The sequence below is a fragment of the Apiospora phragmitis genome (genome assembly GCF_038363925.1).
Source record: "Apiospora phragmitis strain CBS 135458 chromosome Unknown utg000013l:1.0-2965645.0:1.0-2969333.0, whole genome shotgun sequence".
Classification (NCBI taxonomy): domain Eukaryota; kingdom Fungi; phylum Ascomycota; class Sordariomycetes; order Amphisphaeriales; family Apiosporaceae; genus Apiospora; species Apiospora phragmitis.
Window position 1 is genome coordinate 2,316,850 of NW_027117413.1, and position 15,281 is coordinate 2,332,130.

Sequence of the window (15,281 nt, forward strand, 5' to 3'; positions counted from 1 at the left end):
ACCCTGGAAGGTAAGTTAAGGTTCGCCGCAGACCAAGGTAAGCTAAAGCACCCCCTCACGGGCCACTTTACTGAGCTACCGTTACCCTTGTAATTAAAGCCATTTCTACGGCTAGAATTAACGTAAATATACTATCGTTTATTATTTTTAATAATAATATAGTCCTCTGCCTCCGTGCTATTATTTTTTATAGCTTTTATAGCGTTACGAGGCCTTTTTAATACTTCGACGTCGCTAGCTATAGGTATTGTCCGAAAGACGAATTAATGCCCAGTCATAGTTACTGGTCGACTTGCAGCGGTCCTCAAAGGAGTGTCGTGCAATATAACCGATCTCCTTCGAATCTCTGACCGGTAGGGTGCTCGGACTCGCAATGTCAGGGGGGTTCGAGAAACCTATGTCATCACCGCCAAAGACATCGCTGGTTTCAGAATATACATCAGACCCATCTGAGTCCGACTCATCGCTGCCTTGAGAGCTGGAATCAGCCTCTCTCTAAGGTACTGAGAGGGCGGCTGTGAATCCATAGAATGCCGTGGTACCGTTGGTCTTGACAGAGATCAGCTCACCGAGTGTGGCTATCTTGGGTCCGCTCGCACCTTGTATTCGAATCATCGTGCCATTCACGCGGCGATCATTCAATTTCCCATACACTCTCAAAACCTCATTCAGGCGGTGAAGCCCAGGTATCACGTGGACTCCGAAATCCTTCTCGACCTCTTCGCGGACATGAACTTGATCGAAGAACTTCCTGGCCTTCTTTACTGCCCGCTTGCCGCAGCATTGGACGACAATGCATAGTTTAGCATTGGGCTCGTCATATCCGACCCATCGGATCTTCATCGAGGCGTCTCCTGGGACGGCATCAAGGAGGCTCTCGGAAAACAAGCACTTGATGTCACGGTATCGATTGTGGTGTTGTTGCGAGATCGGACGATTGAAATAATACAACGTCGAGCTTTTGGCTTTGTCCCGACTTCTTCCAGAGTTAAGCGAAGCGTAACCCGAGTCGGGATGGCTAGAGGTGGTGCTTGCCTCAAACTTGACAGTCGCAGATTGAGCCGCTTGGGATGGCCAATCCTCTGCAGCCTTCGGTGATCGCCGAGCAAATCGATTCTTCAACTTCGCGATGGTCCCTTCCAATGGGGAGGTATTGTCAGTTTCTGAAACTGTGTAGTGCAGGAGTGAATTCGGGTCTGGATTCGGACAAGGTGTATGAGCATCTGCCATGGTGAAGACTTGGATCATCCGCTTGAAAAGGTCTTAATACCACAGGACAGGAATCAGAGAAGATCCAAGACCGAGAAAAAGATTAAGAAGGAACTATGGTGTGTATGCACTTCAATCGCCTCCTTCCCTTGAGAGAAGTTAGCTCTGAATACAGGGTACTATGGGCTGTGGCAGCAGGAGGAGAGAAAAGCCCAACGGGGAGGGATTAGCTTCACGAAGAAATGATGGCTGCGTTGGGTGCTCATAGGTACAGGGACGTCTCCATACTTGAACTGGACGAAGTTCCCAGAAGCCAAGGTTGACTTGGGGCTACATCCCCCCAGCTGCCGATGGCTTCATGCAGACTACGTGGTTTGTGAGATGTCATTGGTGCGGTTTACTGGCTTCACCCCTCTAGGCTGAATATGCCGCGTCTGAGCCACCACCTTCAGCAGCAAGAAAGCGATCATGGCCCACTTCTGAGCCGAGACTGGGCTGCTGTGCAATACGAGAAATATGATACCTCAAGAGTATGTGAGCTCGTGAATTGCGTTAGGCTGTGGCTTTCCCGTCCGCATTGGAGGGTACCTTCACGATTATAACAGCAGAGTCACCCAGATACCAAGACCTACTCAAATCAGAGAGCGGCATTCGATACCAAGACATCCTCTGCTAGAGCTGTTTACGAACTAACTTTGCGTACCAAACAACAGAAACAGGGCCAATGTCTCACTGACCTCTCGATCACTTCACTCCAAAGGTGTTTGCGCGTCTCGGCCAGGCTCTATGGTCTTGGGATCCGTGTAAGGAGTGCCTGGACACGGATGACAGCAAGGCTTCCCCAAACTGCGAATGCCCAGTAGCTCGAGCAGAGCGATACTTCCGGTTTTACCAAGCAGTCGTCCTCGACTACTATGATTCCAGTATCAGCCCGATCTTCAAAAGCCACAATGACTTGTTCCGAGTCACAGCTTATCTGCGCGCCAATTCAAAACTCACACGCAATGAGCTTTTGCAATACATCGCCCCGACTTGCTCAAATGTCGACGAGCATACAAGCGCCACCGCGTTCGTGGCGCGCGTTCTGGTGATGGTCGAATGCTCCACGTTCTACCAGTCAGCAGACCGGCTAGAGAAGGGCCTCTCGAACATACCTTGGAAATGCAACAGCTCTCTCGCCTCCTACATCGCCGATGCCTTCTCTAACCCTACTAGCGCCACATCCCAGAGTCCGCTGTGGGATAGCGATTTGCGACACGGGTCCAAGTCGACACTGCGCGCCACGAAGCTGCGAAAACGGCTGAAGCTACGACTCAGGCCCACGCACGACCTGCGCAACCACCTGCGCCTCAACCGACAGCGCGGCGAGCTCGAGATCTTCCACCATGCCGCGTTCATCAAATAGCAGCTCTGGGCCACCTCCTCGCGTCACCATCATGATGATACCAACAGCGCCATGGTCGCCACGCCTCCACTACTACCACGAAAGCTCCTCCTCGAGGTCCTCGACTCATTGCAGCGTGTTCTTTTCCCACTGGATGACGCAGCCTCCAAACGGCTGCTGCGCCGCCTCATCAAGAGCCCCGACACGGCCTTTCGACCCGTCTTTGCTCCAGTTCGAATACAGCTCCCTTCACGGGCAGTCTACTGAAGCGAGAGAGAAAGTAGATAAGGATGATGGGACAAGAGAATACAACGCCAACACGAACACTGGTGGTGGTGGTGGTCTACACTACCGAGATTTAGCGGCGCGCCTCGCAGAGCTGCAAGAGGAACTCGAGAATTCGTCGCCGCGGCGATGGTTTGATCGTGAACTCCAGCGGCGGAGCAGTGCGCGCCACGTCATGATGGTGACGTTGGCTGGAGTCGTTTTCGCGGTATTGTCGCTCTGTATGAGCGCCATTCAGACGTGGATCGCGTACCAGGCATGGAAAGCACCTACTAACCCAAGTCCTGCCTGAGATAGACGATTATGTTCCATAGTAATAGTAGTAGGCGACTTATTTGATAAAGATATGTTTTATGGTTTATGTAGCCGGCGATAGCTGGAATTTCTCAAGATACATGCGTTCGGGTTTGAAAACTGCAGCTGGACATGTATTAGTGCTTTTATGGAATGGAAGGGATAAAATCTAACTTAATTTAAGTCCTATGTATTTACCCGTGAGTTCTTCTGATATGTAAGTGTGGAATGTCGGTACGCTCCTCAAGGAAGTGAATCTCTTAGTGAAACAAATAGGGGGGTGGGGGCAAAAGGGGGAAACACAAAAAAGTGACCGCAGGGGTAATCGAACGTCACTTTTTAAGACAAGCTATCAAATCTGTAATATAATTCTCGTAAACTACGTCGGCCCTGTCGAAAGGAAGGGGAGATGGTTTTCTGGGTTCTAGAGTATTGAGGTAAGAAGCTTTGGTGCTTCCATGGTTTCTTGGGTGCGGGCACGGAATATGTGCGATCGCTCTTAGTTACTCAGGTATCGCACTAACGCAGTCAGTCTGTTTATATATTACCGAATTCAGCGAGAAGCTCCTGAGAAGAAGTGTGATCCTGCCTGTTTGTGTCAAAGAAATATACTTTTCCCTATGAAGAGGGAGGGGGTAAGGGAGGGGGAGATGCTCACCTGGCTAACCGTTGTTTGAGAAGATACCTGGTTATATACGGCAACAAAGCATATAAATACTAGAGGAACTCCCACGATCAAGCCCAAGAAGGGGGACTGAAACTGAAATTGAAGGATGATCACCACGTGCCTGTCGATTTCCTGTGTATAAATGAAGGGATCTGAGATAATGAAGAGCAACACTAATCAATCCACCGGAGTGCAGCAATGTTTATGGCAGGATTGGGCGCCTATCCTAGTCCATCCTGATCTCGAGCCAAGACTCCACCCTCTGTGGGCCTCTACTTCAGCCAAATGACGCAAAGGGTAAGCCAGAACAACCAGTGAAATGGCTGTCAGCAATTGCCCATTGTTGACCCCAAACCCGTCTGCTGCCGTAGGATCTTACACATGCACGTACTTACAGTGAGGGAAGTGGGCTTGGCCTCGCGGCTCCTTCACAGGCCCTTCCCCCCGCAGAGGGAAACTATAAACGAAGTCGCCCACCACCTTCTTGGTGTCGTAGTGGAATTTGTACTCGACTTGGCTTTCGGGCTGGATGTCGAACTCGAAGTACTGCAGCCCGCCGAAGTCCTCGGGGATCGTTTGTAGGCCCTGGTAGGAAGAGGCCTGGCTCTTGTCTCCGTGGGCGTTGGTGTACGTCACCTCGGCCGTGACCTTGGTCTCTGTGCGCGGGTGGCATTTTATCGGGGGCGTGCGCTGGCCCCAGGCCAGCCTCAGCTTGTTGTCGGCGCCGGGGGATTGGCAGGTAGCGAATGGTAGCGGTTGGATGAATACTTCAACGCACCCGGCGGGCTTGGAGCTGCCGTTACCCATGATGTGCTGTATATGCTTGGTAGTATGGTATTTTCCGAGGGGCAAAAGGAATGGGCAAGAATGGGTGAAAGGGGGAGTGTGGTGGCCAGTGGATTCTCATGGTGACGAGGGGAGGAGGGAAAGCGGTCTGACATATGCATCTTGTGGTCCAAAGTAAACAGAAGAAACTGGTGCCTTTCCCTCTGCAGACACCGCGTTGGGAGCGGGTCGATGTTCATCATGACTCTCCAAATGCAGATTTGAGCAATATGTCTCTGATTGGAGGTAGTATAGTACCTACCTTGTAGGAAGAAACTCTGGAGGTACGAGCAAGATACCAGCACGTGTTTGTTTACTAAGCGAGTAACCTAGGTAGGTAGCTAAAGTCCGATATATGGTCAGAGAATCTTCTGACCTGTTATATCATATAGCGTCTTGAGTATCGAATTATCCGGTGGGTGGCTATTCAAGGTATGATGTAAGAAAACTCGGTGGCTCGGTATGCTCAAAATATCCAACTTGTCCGGCTGCCATGATTAAGTCAGGTTGTGACGTTCATAACTTGGGGCGTGACGACCAGTATACGCGTGCTCTTCAGTCAGATTCACATGAGATGTTCAGGTCGGCAGATGGATAAAAGTGACTTCCAATCTGTAGTCATTATATTGTATGGGTATCAAAACGCGACCGTAACCCGACGACTCCGCGCGACTTGCCTAAGAGTGCTGCAAAACCAAATGCTGGATCAATTTCCATGAACTCCGAATTCCATGTTACCCTCTCCTACCACTCCTCCTATCTGAAGAGCCGCCGACCCCCAACCCGTGGCCCGAACCGCTCCGAACCATTGCGTGTTTGCTGGTTCCAGATCATCAGGCTGCCCCCAGAGCCTCCACCTCCGTTGGACTTCTTCCAACGTCGGTATGCCTCCATCAGGTGGTCGGGTCTCAGCGGGGCTTGGCGTCGGTGCTTGGACTCTTCGCTGATGTCTTCTTTCTTCTCGACTTCGTCGGGCAGATCCGTCTGCTTCTCGCCGGCCTGGATCCACTCCTTCTGGACGCGTCGTGCCTCTTCGACAATGTCGCCCACGAAGAGCTTGCAGACGACCTGCATCGCCTGAGGGATTGATGGCTGAACGGACTGGGACGTGACAGAGTTGATGTACTTTCGGATATTAGCCAAGGTAATCTTGGACTGATGCCAGACTTCGTAGCGATGGAACTGGTCGTCCGTCATGCGCTGCTTGAGCAGGGCGCGCAGCCGCTCGTCCTCCTTGACCTGTTCCTTCGAACGTGCCGCAGCCTTACTGGCCATGTTCTCGGGAATGTCGAAGGCACCAGCGCCGCCGTCGTCGCGTCCGCCATCTCCCTCCTCGTCGCCGCCCCCTCCGCCGCCTCCTCCTCCTCCTTGTTGTTTGTGGCTGCCGCTGCCGGTGCTGACCACACTGGCCGCTGCGCCGCCGACGACGCTGGGCGATCCGCCTCGCGCCGCTTCCTCAGCCTCCCGTGCGCGTTCCGCCTTGGACTTACGACCGCGTTTCTTCTTGGCCGGCGCGGCGCTGACTTGGCTGCCGCTAACGAGACTCATGGTGTCGATACTGGGCGATCGTCGATAGGAAGGAGAGAAGGTCCCTGCTTTCGACTCGTCCGGCGGGAATGAGGTTTGGCGCAGAGGGTGGGCGGATGTGGCTGATGTGATGGACATGGCAGACGCCTTACGCCGCTTTGCGGATGACAGCTCGGGTGCTCCAGCTGGGCGCTTCTTGGACGGCAGCTGCGAGTGCGCCGCGTGTGGGGGAGAGCCCGCGGGCGTGTAGGAGGGAGGCGGCGATGCCATTTTTGTGGATGATGGGAAGGTTTGTGATGGACGAATATCGTCAAAGAAGAGGTCTGCTTTTAAGATCGTGAAGTCGGCAGAGTAGAAGTCTCTGGTGCCAAATGATGTTGCGCCCTTGCTTGTATGCCAAATTAACAACCGCAGAATGAAATTTGATGTGTCGGTGAATGAAGAGATGTAAAATTTGGTTATTATTAGATGCTGGTGGTTGATGCGACACTTGAGATTAACGTCGTGAAGTAAAGTGATTGTTCGATGCTCGTGATTGATGCGACAATTGGATTGGCGTCGCGAACTCCAAAGCGAGGTGTGATTCTGCCGGGTTCGTCAAGCTGCGATCCAGCACACCCCCCTGCAATGGAGGAATGAGTTAGTCCCTTCAGAACCTCACCGCCTGTGGTGACAGCTGACAGGCTGAGAGCTGTGGGAAAAGTGGCCCAGCAGGTGTTTCCAGTGCGAGGCACCCACTGTCAGTCAGCAGCACGTGGGGCGACGAGGCCTGTAAAAAAGAAATGGAACCAGAGCTTTGGAAAGTTTCTGGCGGGGTCGTTCTTGTCCGTGCAGCGCAGCAGAAGTCGGTGATATGGAATCTGGGGACCTCGCTTGACGTCAAATTTTTGGCGCTGTCTGGCTAGTAGCGGCTCTCTGGCGTGGACAGGGTCTCGTCGAGAAAATTGGATTGATACTCGTTCTTGTTAGCGAGTCATCATCCGATCGCGGGGAATCGAACCAGAAACATCCAAAGAGAGAGAGGATCCTGTCAGCTTCACCACTACTGCCGCATTCACTTTGCATCTTCTTCCTACTTACTTAATACGGAGTGCCAATTCGACCAATTGCCTTGCAAAACACCATCCCTTGCTTGCGGTTTCCTCCCAGATCTCTCGTCAACAGCACTGCTTGGCCGTCATAGACTGTCAGCGACGTGTTTGGGTGCTTTGGCAAATTGTTCAATGGTAGGATAAAAGAAACGTAAGTAACCAGGCTCTATCGAGAAGCTCAGTCTATCTCCGAGAACCCAGACAACCATAATTACAACCTTAGACTCCGGACAACTGCAGTTTGACTGACATATCCTACCCCAGACCAATCATTACCAACTCAATCAAAGAAACAATGGTCGAATTCGCCGAGCCCAGTGGCGTGAAGAAGTCGGAAGAGCCCAGCTCCGGGAACGCCAGTCCTTCAGATGCCGACGACTCCAACCACGGCCGGAAATCGAACCGAAAGACGAGGCAGAAGAAGCGGAAGAGCGACAACGCGAACGGTGCCGTTGAGAAGAAGAGCACCATGCCAGCTCCCTGAAGAGGAGGAACAGCCTGAGCCAAGCCGCCCGAGACCCCCGCGACGAACCGGAAGGCAAGAAGAAGAAGAGGCGGAAGCGATCCAAGGACGGTTCCAAGGATGCCGAAGAGGTCCCTTGCACACGATCGCCCACGCCAGTAATCGATTTCGATGGGCTGAGTCGGCCCACCGTCGGCACTCGGCAGCGACTTGAGGAGAGCGAAGAGGATGCGGCGAAGAGACTCGAGAGGATGCGCGGGGCCGTCCGAACGATACTGGAATGCGTGGGCGAAGATCCGGACCGCGAAGGCGTTCTGGCTACACCCAAGCGCTACGCCGAGGCGCTGCTGTATTTCACCAAGGGCTACCAGGGAGAACATCAAGGACATTGTCAACAACGCCATCTTTCACGAAGGGCACAACGAAATGGTGATTGTGAAGGACATTGAGATCTTCAGCATGTGCGAGCACCACATGGTCCCATTCACGGGCAAGGTAAGCGTTCATTGGAGGAGGCTGGCTGCTAGGGGTTACACCCGCGAGCAACGTATGACCATGACTAACCAGCTGCAGATGCACATCGGATACATCCCGAACAACAACGTTATCGGCATTTCCAAGCTGCCGCGCATCGCCGAGATGTTCAGCCGCAGACTCCAAGTCCAGGAGCGATTGACTAGGGAAGTCGCAAATGCCATCATGGAGGTTTTGCAACCGCAAGGCGTCGGTGTGGTCATGGAGTCGAGCCATCTGTGCATGGTGATGCGCGGCGTCCAGAAAACTACTGCGTCCACCATTACCAGTTGTGTGCTGGGCTGTTTTGAGAACCGGGAGAAGACGCGCAACGAATTCCTCAGTTTGATCAACCTGAACCGGTAATGGCAGAAGCTAGGTTAATCCCTGTGCTCGCCATGCATAGCATCACCTTTGCTCAGGTTGGCATACCTGCACGCGTATTCGGTTTTTTCTTCTTGTTTGGCATTCTGATGGTCAGGAGTTTTGGCGCGGATCATGAGATCTCAACATCGGCTCGAAGCAGCCCGGTTTATTTCATTGTCAGATGCATATTGGGGTTTTGGTTGCATTTAGAGGGCACTTGCATAAAGGGCTCAACGCCGCTCGAAAAAAAGAGGCATCTGGAAATCGTTCTAGAAAAGATCCATTGGGGCGTTCTTCAACATACAGCATTGCATCCTAGATACCATCAACGGTATACACAACTCTCATAGTGAGATAGAGTGCTTGAATGCGTACCTTGTATCTTCTCTACTGTCTCCCAGCTTCAATACTTGGCTTTCAGTGGGCTGCACGTAATCTGCTGCATATGTCTTGGACTCGCAACTTAGCTAGGCCAATGGCATTCTCACTTGAGCATATTCGTCTCGTATAGTGAAGGAAATTGACGCATGTACTCCAGGTGCAGACTTCAACCATTATTGAAGGTTCTTTGCTGGTTGCTTGCCCACCCAAATTGTTAGCTTACAATGAGCTGGTGGGGAGCTGTCTCCATAAGCAGTCATATGCACCTTTTCACACAACTAATCACCAGCTCTCGATAGCTCAGTTGGCAGAGCGATGGACTGTAATTGTTACACTTGTAATCCACAGGTCGCCGGTTCAAATCCGGCTCGGGAGAGTTGCCAATTCATGCTATCATCCGCCTCAGGCGGGTTTTTTTTTTGTCTTTTGTTTTCCTTTCCATAAAGAAAGTCATCACAGTAATATTTCCCCCGTAACTTCCATGTTTTCCTTAGTCCAACTTCGAGTTCTCGTCAATCATGTACTTGAACTCGACAGCCCAGCGCAGTCTCTCACTTCCAACAGCTTTTTCAACAATTCTCATACAGGTTCCTCGGCCCCTTCCGGTAGTTATTTCTATGAATAGTACGTCCGATTTGTCCGGATGAGCTTCGTCCCTCGAGGATAAAGTAAAGTAGGTATGAAGATGACGCCACCGTGATCCTCAAGTTCATCCTCCACTTCGCAGCGTAATGTTCATAACAACGAATTCTAGATGTCACGATGTCTTGGTAGATGCCATGATGTATGAAGCGGGACTCTCTTCTCACTCCCCTTCAGGATCCAATTGCTTGAGGTCGATTATCTTAGTACACACTAACTGGTTATGGCTTATATCGCCCCTTACTATATGTTTCTTGCTGGGCTTATATGGGTGCTAACGTACGCTGCATTCCGCCGATGAAGATGATCCGACACTTTCATATGTTGAGCTGTTGCTGGACGGCATGGTCGCCTTGGGTAAGATTTCCTGTCCGGGTAAGGCCTTTTTAGGCAGTAAGATGGCCAAGTAAGGCAACGCTCTTAGTGCCGCTTTAATAACACAGAAGACCTTAGGTCGGGTTATGAGACAGAACTACGCTAGTTCATTAACTTAAGTGTGTTTATGCAGGGATAGATTGGAATGCACTTTTATCCCTGCACTGGAAAAGGGCCGGAGATCCCTCCTGAACTCAATATCGTGCTTGCGTTAAGCACATCTGCCCTATACGTGCTACAGCATACCATCACTGTCCCGAAGCTGTTGGGATATGTATCGTCAGACCTCGCGGAGACTCACTATCCTTCAGTATTGTAGTGAAAGGCTGTGGTTTCTGATAGTTAACATCAGGCCTCTAAGTAGTGTAAGTGCTGTCTGCATGAACAGAAGGAACATGGAATCATATCCACCTTGAAAGTCCGTAGAGCCTCAGAAGGTCGAACTTGTCACTGCAGAGAACTACTTTCTTGGGACTCCCTACATCAACAAACCGTCAACGACGCCTAGTACAATCGACTATAGGTTGTCACTCTGGTTGATCTCGGGCCGATCATCTTATTGAAGTTCTCTTAGACGTCGTGGCAAGTGATCCTCCTGATCTTATACTGCGCGCCAAATCCAGTGCTTGCACCAACGAGTTGCTAATTAGACGTCGATGAATGTCACCGACTCAAGCCAGGGAATTTCCTAGAATCCCGAAGCAGTCCGGGCATTTCTCGGGTCGTATGACATTCAGACGTCGGTGACGACTGTCAACCAAACGGCAGCGTTGCCGACGTTCTTGGTTGCGGTGTTGCTTGCTTCTTCCCGGTTCCAGAGACTGACATCTTATGGAGCCGTGATGTGTCGCGGGGGTCTCGTCGCCGCGTCCATGCTGATTGGTGGAAATGAGATCCGTGTCGCATCGGGGGCGCCGCGCTGGGCCCACTGCCTGCGGAGAACTTCTTTCCGTCATTTGGCTTCGGACGAACTCCAAATCTGTGCACTGTTGACAGCAGAAGTAAGTAAGTACTTACTCACGGGTGTGTCAATTCTCGCGCATGGCGTGCTCGTGGTCCTATGGAGGCTGTTGTTGAAGGGGGACGAACGTCGCTAGACCACGGGTCAGCATATTGAATCACTTTAATACAGACAAACCACATATGCGGGACATTCCTCACGGGACATTCCTCACATATTGCCTGATTCTGCGCATGTTGCGGAAGGCCGTTATTGCCTAGCTCCGCAGTGCATCATCAACCGGGGCCACTAACACGATCCCGCCCATTCGGTCGGAACCTGACATAGGACGATGGTCTTGTCATAGGAACTTGCCATAATTCTTCCGCTGAGCAAATGAGAGGCTAGTCCGGAATGCAATCTTGATCTCATATTTCAAAGGGGACATTGTGAGGTGGGAATTGACTTTACCCCTGTCCCACTAACCGGAATCCTTGACCGCTAGCTAACGCCCACCAGCCCGGCACCCATCCGGCCATGTATAAAAGGTATGAGGCATCGCCATTGTTGCATCTCTGGTGTCTGCACCAGCCTTTCTCTTGGCCAGTCGCACTTCTAGACCATCTCAGATCCGAACAGTCAGGATGAGAGCCTTCGTTTTGAGCAGCACCTTCGCTGGTGCCGCACTCGCTGCGGCCAACGGCCCCTATGCCCAGTGCGGTGGTAATGGCTGGGCGGGAGAGACGACTTGCTCAGACGGTTACACCTGCACGTTCTCCAATGATTGGTACTCGCAGTGCCTTCCCGGCACTGCTCCTATTCCTGCTCCCACGAGTGTTGCACCTACGACCACCACCGCGGGTGCACCGACGTCAACGTCGTCGGGCAAGTTCAAGTGGTTCGGCATCAACCAGTCCGTCGCCGAGTTCGGTGAAGCGAACCTTCCAGGCACCTGGGGCAAAGACTTCTACTTCCCATCGGATGAGACCATCGCCGTAAGTCCTCCAAGAAAGATCGTTAGCACGCCTGAATACTATAGCTAACGTTGCACAGACTCTCATCAGCCAGGGCTACAACGCCTTCCGCATCGCCTTCCTCATGGAGCGACTGGTACCCGACAAGCTGACAGCCTCCGCCAACGCGGGCTACCTGGCCAACCTGACCCACACGGTCGACACCATCACCAAGGCCGGCGCGTACGCGATCCTGGACTCGCACAACTACGGCCGCTACTACGGCAACGTCATCACGGACGCGAGCCAGTTCACGGCGTACTACACGACGCTGGCGGGCGCGTTCAAGGGCAACGACAAGGTCGTCTTCGACACCAACAACGAGTGGCACGACGTGGACCAGGCCGTGGTTTTTGATCTGAACCAGGCCGCCATCGACGCCATCCGCGCCGCGGGCGCGACGTCGCAGTACATCTTCGCCGAGGGCAACTCGTGGACGGGCGCGTGGCACTGGAACACGACTAACGACAACCTGAAAGCCCTGAAGGACCCGCAGGACAAGCTTGTCTACGAGATGCACCAGTACCTCGACTCCGACGGCTCGGGCACCTCGGACGTGTGCGTCTCGGCCGATATCGGCGTCCAGCGCGTCGTCGGCGCCACCGAGTGGCTGCGCCAGAACGGCAAGAAGGGCATCATCGGCGAGTACGCCGGCGGCGCCAACGCGCAGTGCGAGGCTGCTGTCAAGGGTATGCTCGACCACATGCTCGCCAACAGCGACGTCTGGATGGGCGCCGTGTGGTGGGCCGGTGGCCCGTGGTGGGCGGACTACATATACAGCTTCGAGCCCCCGAGCGGCACGGCGTACAAGTACTACAACTCGATCCTGAAGGCTTACGCCCCTTAGGGGCTGGTAGTTGGCCAATACTGAGTCTGTGGTTTAGCGGTCTTATTAAGGCGCCTCCTACGAGTTACGAAGAATGGCGAGGTCAACTAAACCAGTTTCAATTGTACATATTCCTGCTGTCATAGCTGTAAATTAAAACCATATTGCATTCGCGATCGTTCAGTTCCCTCGTGATATAGCTTTCCAGGAGACCCCCAAAAATGTAATACTAGAAATGTGTCACATTAGAGTACATAAGCCAGCTGACGGTGCTACGGTCACCCTATGCAACGGCGACCCTAAAAACTAATAATAATACTATATAATAATAATACGAATAATTTAATTAAAAATTAATATAAAATCTTAAAAACACCGTTTTAGTCTCGAAACGCTTCTATAACACTCTTAATCTCAGATTTAGAGTTAGATTTAATTACAACGGCTTCCGGCGCCGACGATAAAAGAGTGACAGCCTAGGGTTCCGGTGCAACGCTATTTATCTCCCTCTTAACTACTATAGTATCTCGTATACGTATAAACTTCTAGTTAAGGTTAAATATTACTTTTTTCCTCTTTTTACCTCTTTTTTTTTCTAGATTATTTTTTAAAACTGACTTCTCGTGTTTTAATTAACTAATCTAGTCGTTTAAAGTATTTAAACTCTTTTAAAACTTCCGGAATAAAACCCGGCGTGTCGCGCTATCGAAAATAATAATATTATTATTAAGCGTATTTACCAACTTTTTAATTTAGCGGCTAATTATAAATATTAATAATATTATAAAGGAGAATTATTTATTAAAAACGTTAAGGGGGAGGTTTAAATAGTCCTATTTCTATTTAGTTTTTTATCCTCCGGTTCCGGCTATTAAAAGACTTATTAATATCGCGAAGGAATATATTAGTTACGGCCTAGCCGCTAGCTATTATATACGGCCGAAAAATAAACCTTTTAATTAGTTCGTAATACTAGAAGAAATCTCTTTTACTTATATTTATATTATTAAACCCTATATAATATAAAGTTACTTTTTAATAGTAAGTATTTTTTAATATATTAAAAGGATTAAAATCTAAGGGTTATAATAGGTGCGATAAGTATACCGGAAGGAAGAGAAGTTATATTTTATATTTTAAATATATTATAATAAAATCCTCGTTTATATAGCTAGCATAGCTATTTAAGATAATAAACCGCTATTAGTCTTTATTTTTAAGCTTTATATAAAAAATAAAGACCTTATTTAATTATACTAGGGCCAGCTCTTTATTAGTCCAGCCTTTAAGGGATACCGTAAAAACCTAATCCTCTATAATATCCGTTAGTAAGTCCTCCTCTTCTAAAAATTATTACTACTAGACCTATTAACCTTTAAATATTATAAAAAAAGGCAAGGCTTAGCTTAAAGCGTTATTATATTCGATTATAAAAGCTTATTATTAATTAAAAGAGTTTATAACTAATATTCTTTTTATTTTAATAGGTTTAATAATTATTATATTCGTTTTATAGCCGAGTTAATTATTAATCTCGTCGATGTTAAACCGAAACTCTAGAGGGATTAATTTTAAAATAAGATTTTTAAACCGTTCGAAAAACTCGATAATTTTTTTTACGGAAGTTACGTTAAGCTTTAAAAAATCTATCCTTTTAAAAAAAATAGTATCGATAAATAAATAGCGAGTAATAAATCTTTTAACCTAGTGTTTACCGAGTATTATATTAATTCCGTTAGCTTGAAAAATTTATTAAACGAATATTTAAAAAATAATATACGCTGGTAAATAGTTTAGATTATATTACGTAAGGTACTAAGTTACGATCTAAAACTCTTCCGTTATTATTAAGGCTTAAAAGGATTTATTCCGTTATTTTATAGTCTTGCGGCCGTAAATCCGAGCCCTTAGAGTTATTTTAGGGATATTGTGCTTCTCGGCGGCTTATTTTATTAACGAGCTATTTATATTGAATGGGCTCTCGTACGTACGGTGGTTCCGGTTTTAATCGGGGTTCAATCGTTCTTATTCTATTATTCATATCTATCTTCAGTACGAGCTACGAGGGGTATCGTATACCCCTCTTAATAAAATAGGAAAAGGGTTTATACGCGTAAGTACGTGGCACCCCTTTTAAAGTAATATAAATAGCTTTAGTTCTAGCTATTCTAATATTAGCAGTTTTCTGTTTTAGCGATAAAATTAGCCTGTTCCCCCTTTTAAATACGAGTCTTCCCTTCACGAGGGTCTCGTACGGTTAGGTTACTCTAATCCGGTATTAGGTACCTGCTTAAACCGTATAAGTAATGCTATACCTTTTTAACGTTATTTTAGTTAGGTAGCAAGTTTACTCGATTAATTATTCTAGTCGTTTATCCGAAAGTAGTAATAGTAATAAGGGGACCGTTATATATTTTAATACGTTATACCCTATAAAGGATTAATAAGAGCAGTTTTATAAATAAATATTCCTTCGTATA

General features: G+C 49.1%; 7 protein-coding genes across 7 annotated transcripts; 4 read left to right on the top strand and 3 right to left on the bottom strand.

Annotated features, from left to right (window-relative positions):
* Positions 1–495: 495 nt before the first annotated feature.
* Positions 496–1,230, bottom strand: PG994_014449 (uncharacterized protein; the record flags this gene model as incomplete). The annotated part of the gene is made up of 1 exon (XM_066865858.1): positions 496–1,230. One exon carries the CDS (start codon positions 1,228–1,230, stop codon positions 496–498), a length of 735 nt encoding a protein of 244 aa, XP_066708987.1.
* A 404-nt stretch (positions 1,231–1,634) lies between these two features.
* PG994_014450 (uncharacterized protein) lies at positions 1,635–2,614 on the top strand (the record flags this gene model as incomplete). Its single annotated transcript, XM_066865859.1, has 2 exons — positions 1,635–1,739; positions 1,970–2,614. 2 exons carry the CDS (start codon positions 1,635–1,637, stop codon positions 2,612–2,614), a joined length of 750 nt encoding a protein of 249 aa, XP_066708988.1.
* Positions 2,615–2,665: 51 nt separating this feature from the next.
* On the top strand, positions 2,666–3,170 carry PG994_014451 (uncharacterized protein; the record flags this gene model as incomplete). The annotated part of the gene is given in 2 exon segments (XM_066865860.1): positions 2,666–2,812; positions 2,826–3,170. The coding sequence occupies 2 exon segments, from the start codon at positions 2,666–2,668 to the stop codon at positions 3,168–3,170; spliced, it is 492 nt and encodes a 163-aa protein (XP_066708989.1).
* A 1,044-nt stretch (positions 3,171–4,214) lies between these two features.
* PG994_014452 (uncharacterized protein) lies at positions 4,215–4,646 on the bottom strand (the record flags this gene model as incomplete). The annotated part of the gene is made up of 1 exon (XM_066865861.1): positions 4,215–4,646. One exon carries the CDS (start codon positions 4,644–4,646, stop codon positions 4,215–4,217), a length of 432 nt encoding a protein of 143 aa, XP_066708990.1.
* Positions 4,647–5,420: 774 nt separating this feature from the next.
* Positions 5,421–6,461, bottom strand: PG994_014453 (uncharacterized protein; the record flags this gene model as incomplete). The annotated part of the gene is made up of 1 exon (XM_066865862.1): positions 5,421–6,461. The coding sequence occupies one exon, from the start codon at positions 6,459–6,461 to the stop codon at positions 5,421–5,423; it is 1,041 nt and encodes a 346-aa protein (XP_066708991.1).
* Positions 6,462–7,577: 1,116 nt separating this feature from the next.
* On the top strand, positions 7,578–8,624 carry PG994_014454 (GTP cyclohydrolase I; the record flags this gene model as incomplete). Its single annotated transcript, XM_066865863.1, is given in 4 exon segments — positions 7,578–7,728; positions 7,743–8,094; positions 8,117–8,240; positions 8,313–8,624. The coding sequence occupies 4 exon segments, from the start codon at positions 7,578–7,580 to the stop codon at positions 8,622–8,624; spliced, it is 939 nt and encodes a 312-aa protein (XP_066708992.1).
* A 2,982-nt stretch (positions 8,625–11,606) lies between these two features.
* Positions 11,607–12,822, top strand: PG994_014455 (cellulase; the record flags this gene model as incomplete). Its single annotated transcript, XM_066865864.1, has 2 exons — positions 11,607–11,957; positions 12,016–12,822. 2 exons carry the CDS (start codon positions 11,607–11,609, stop codon positions 12,820–12,822), a joined length of 1,158 nt encoding a protein of 385 aa, XP_066708993.1.
* Between the last annotated feature and the right edge of the window lie 2,459 nt (positions 12,823–15,281).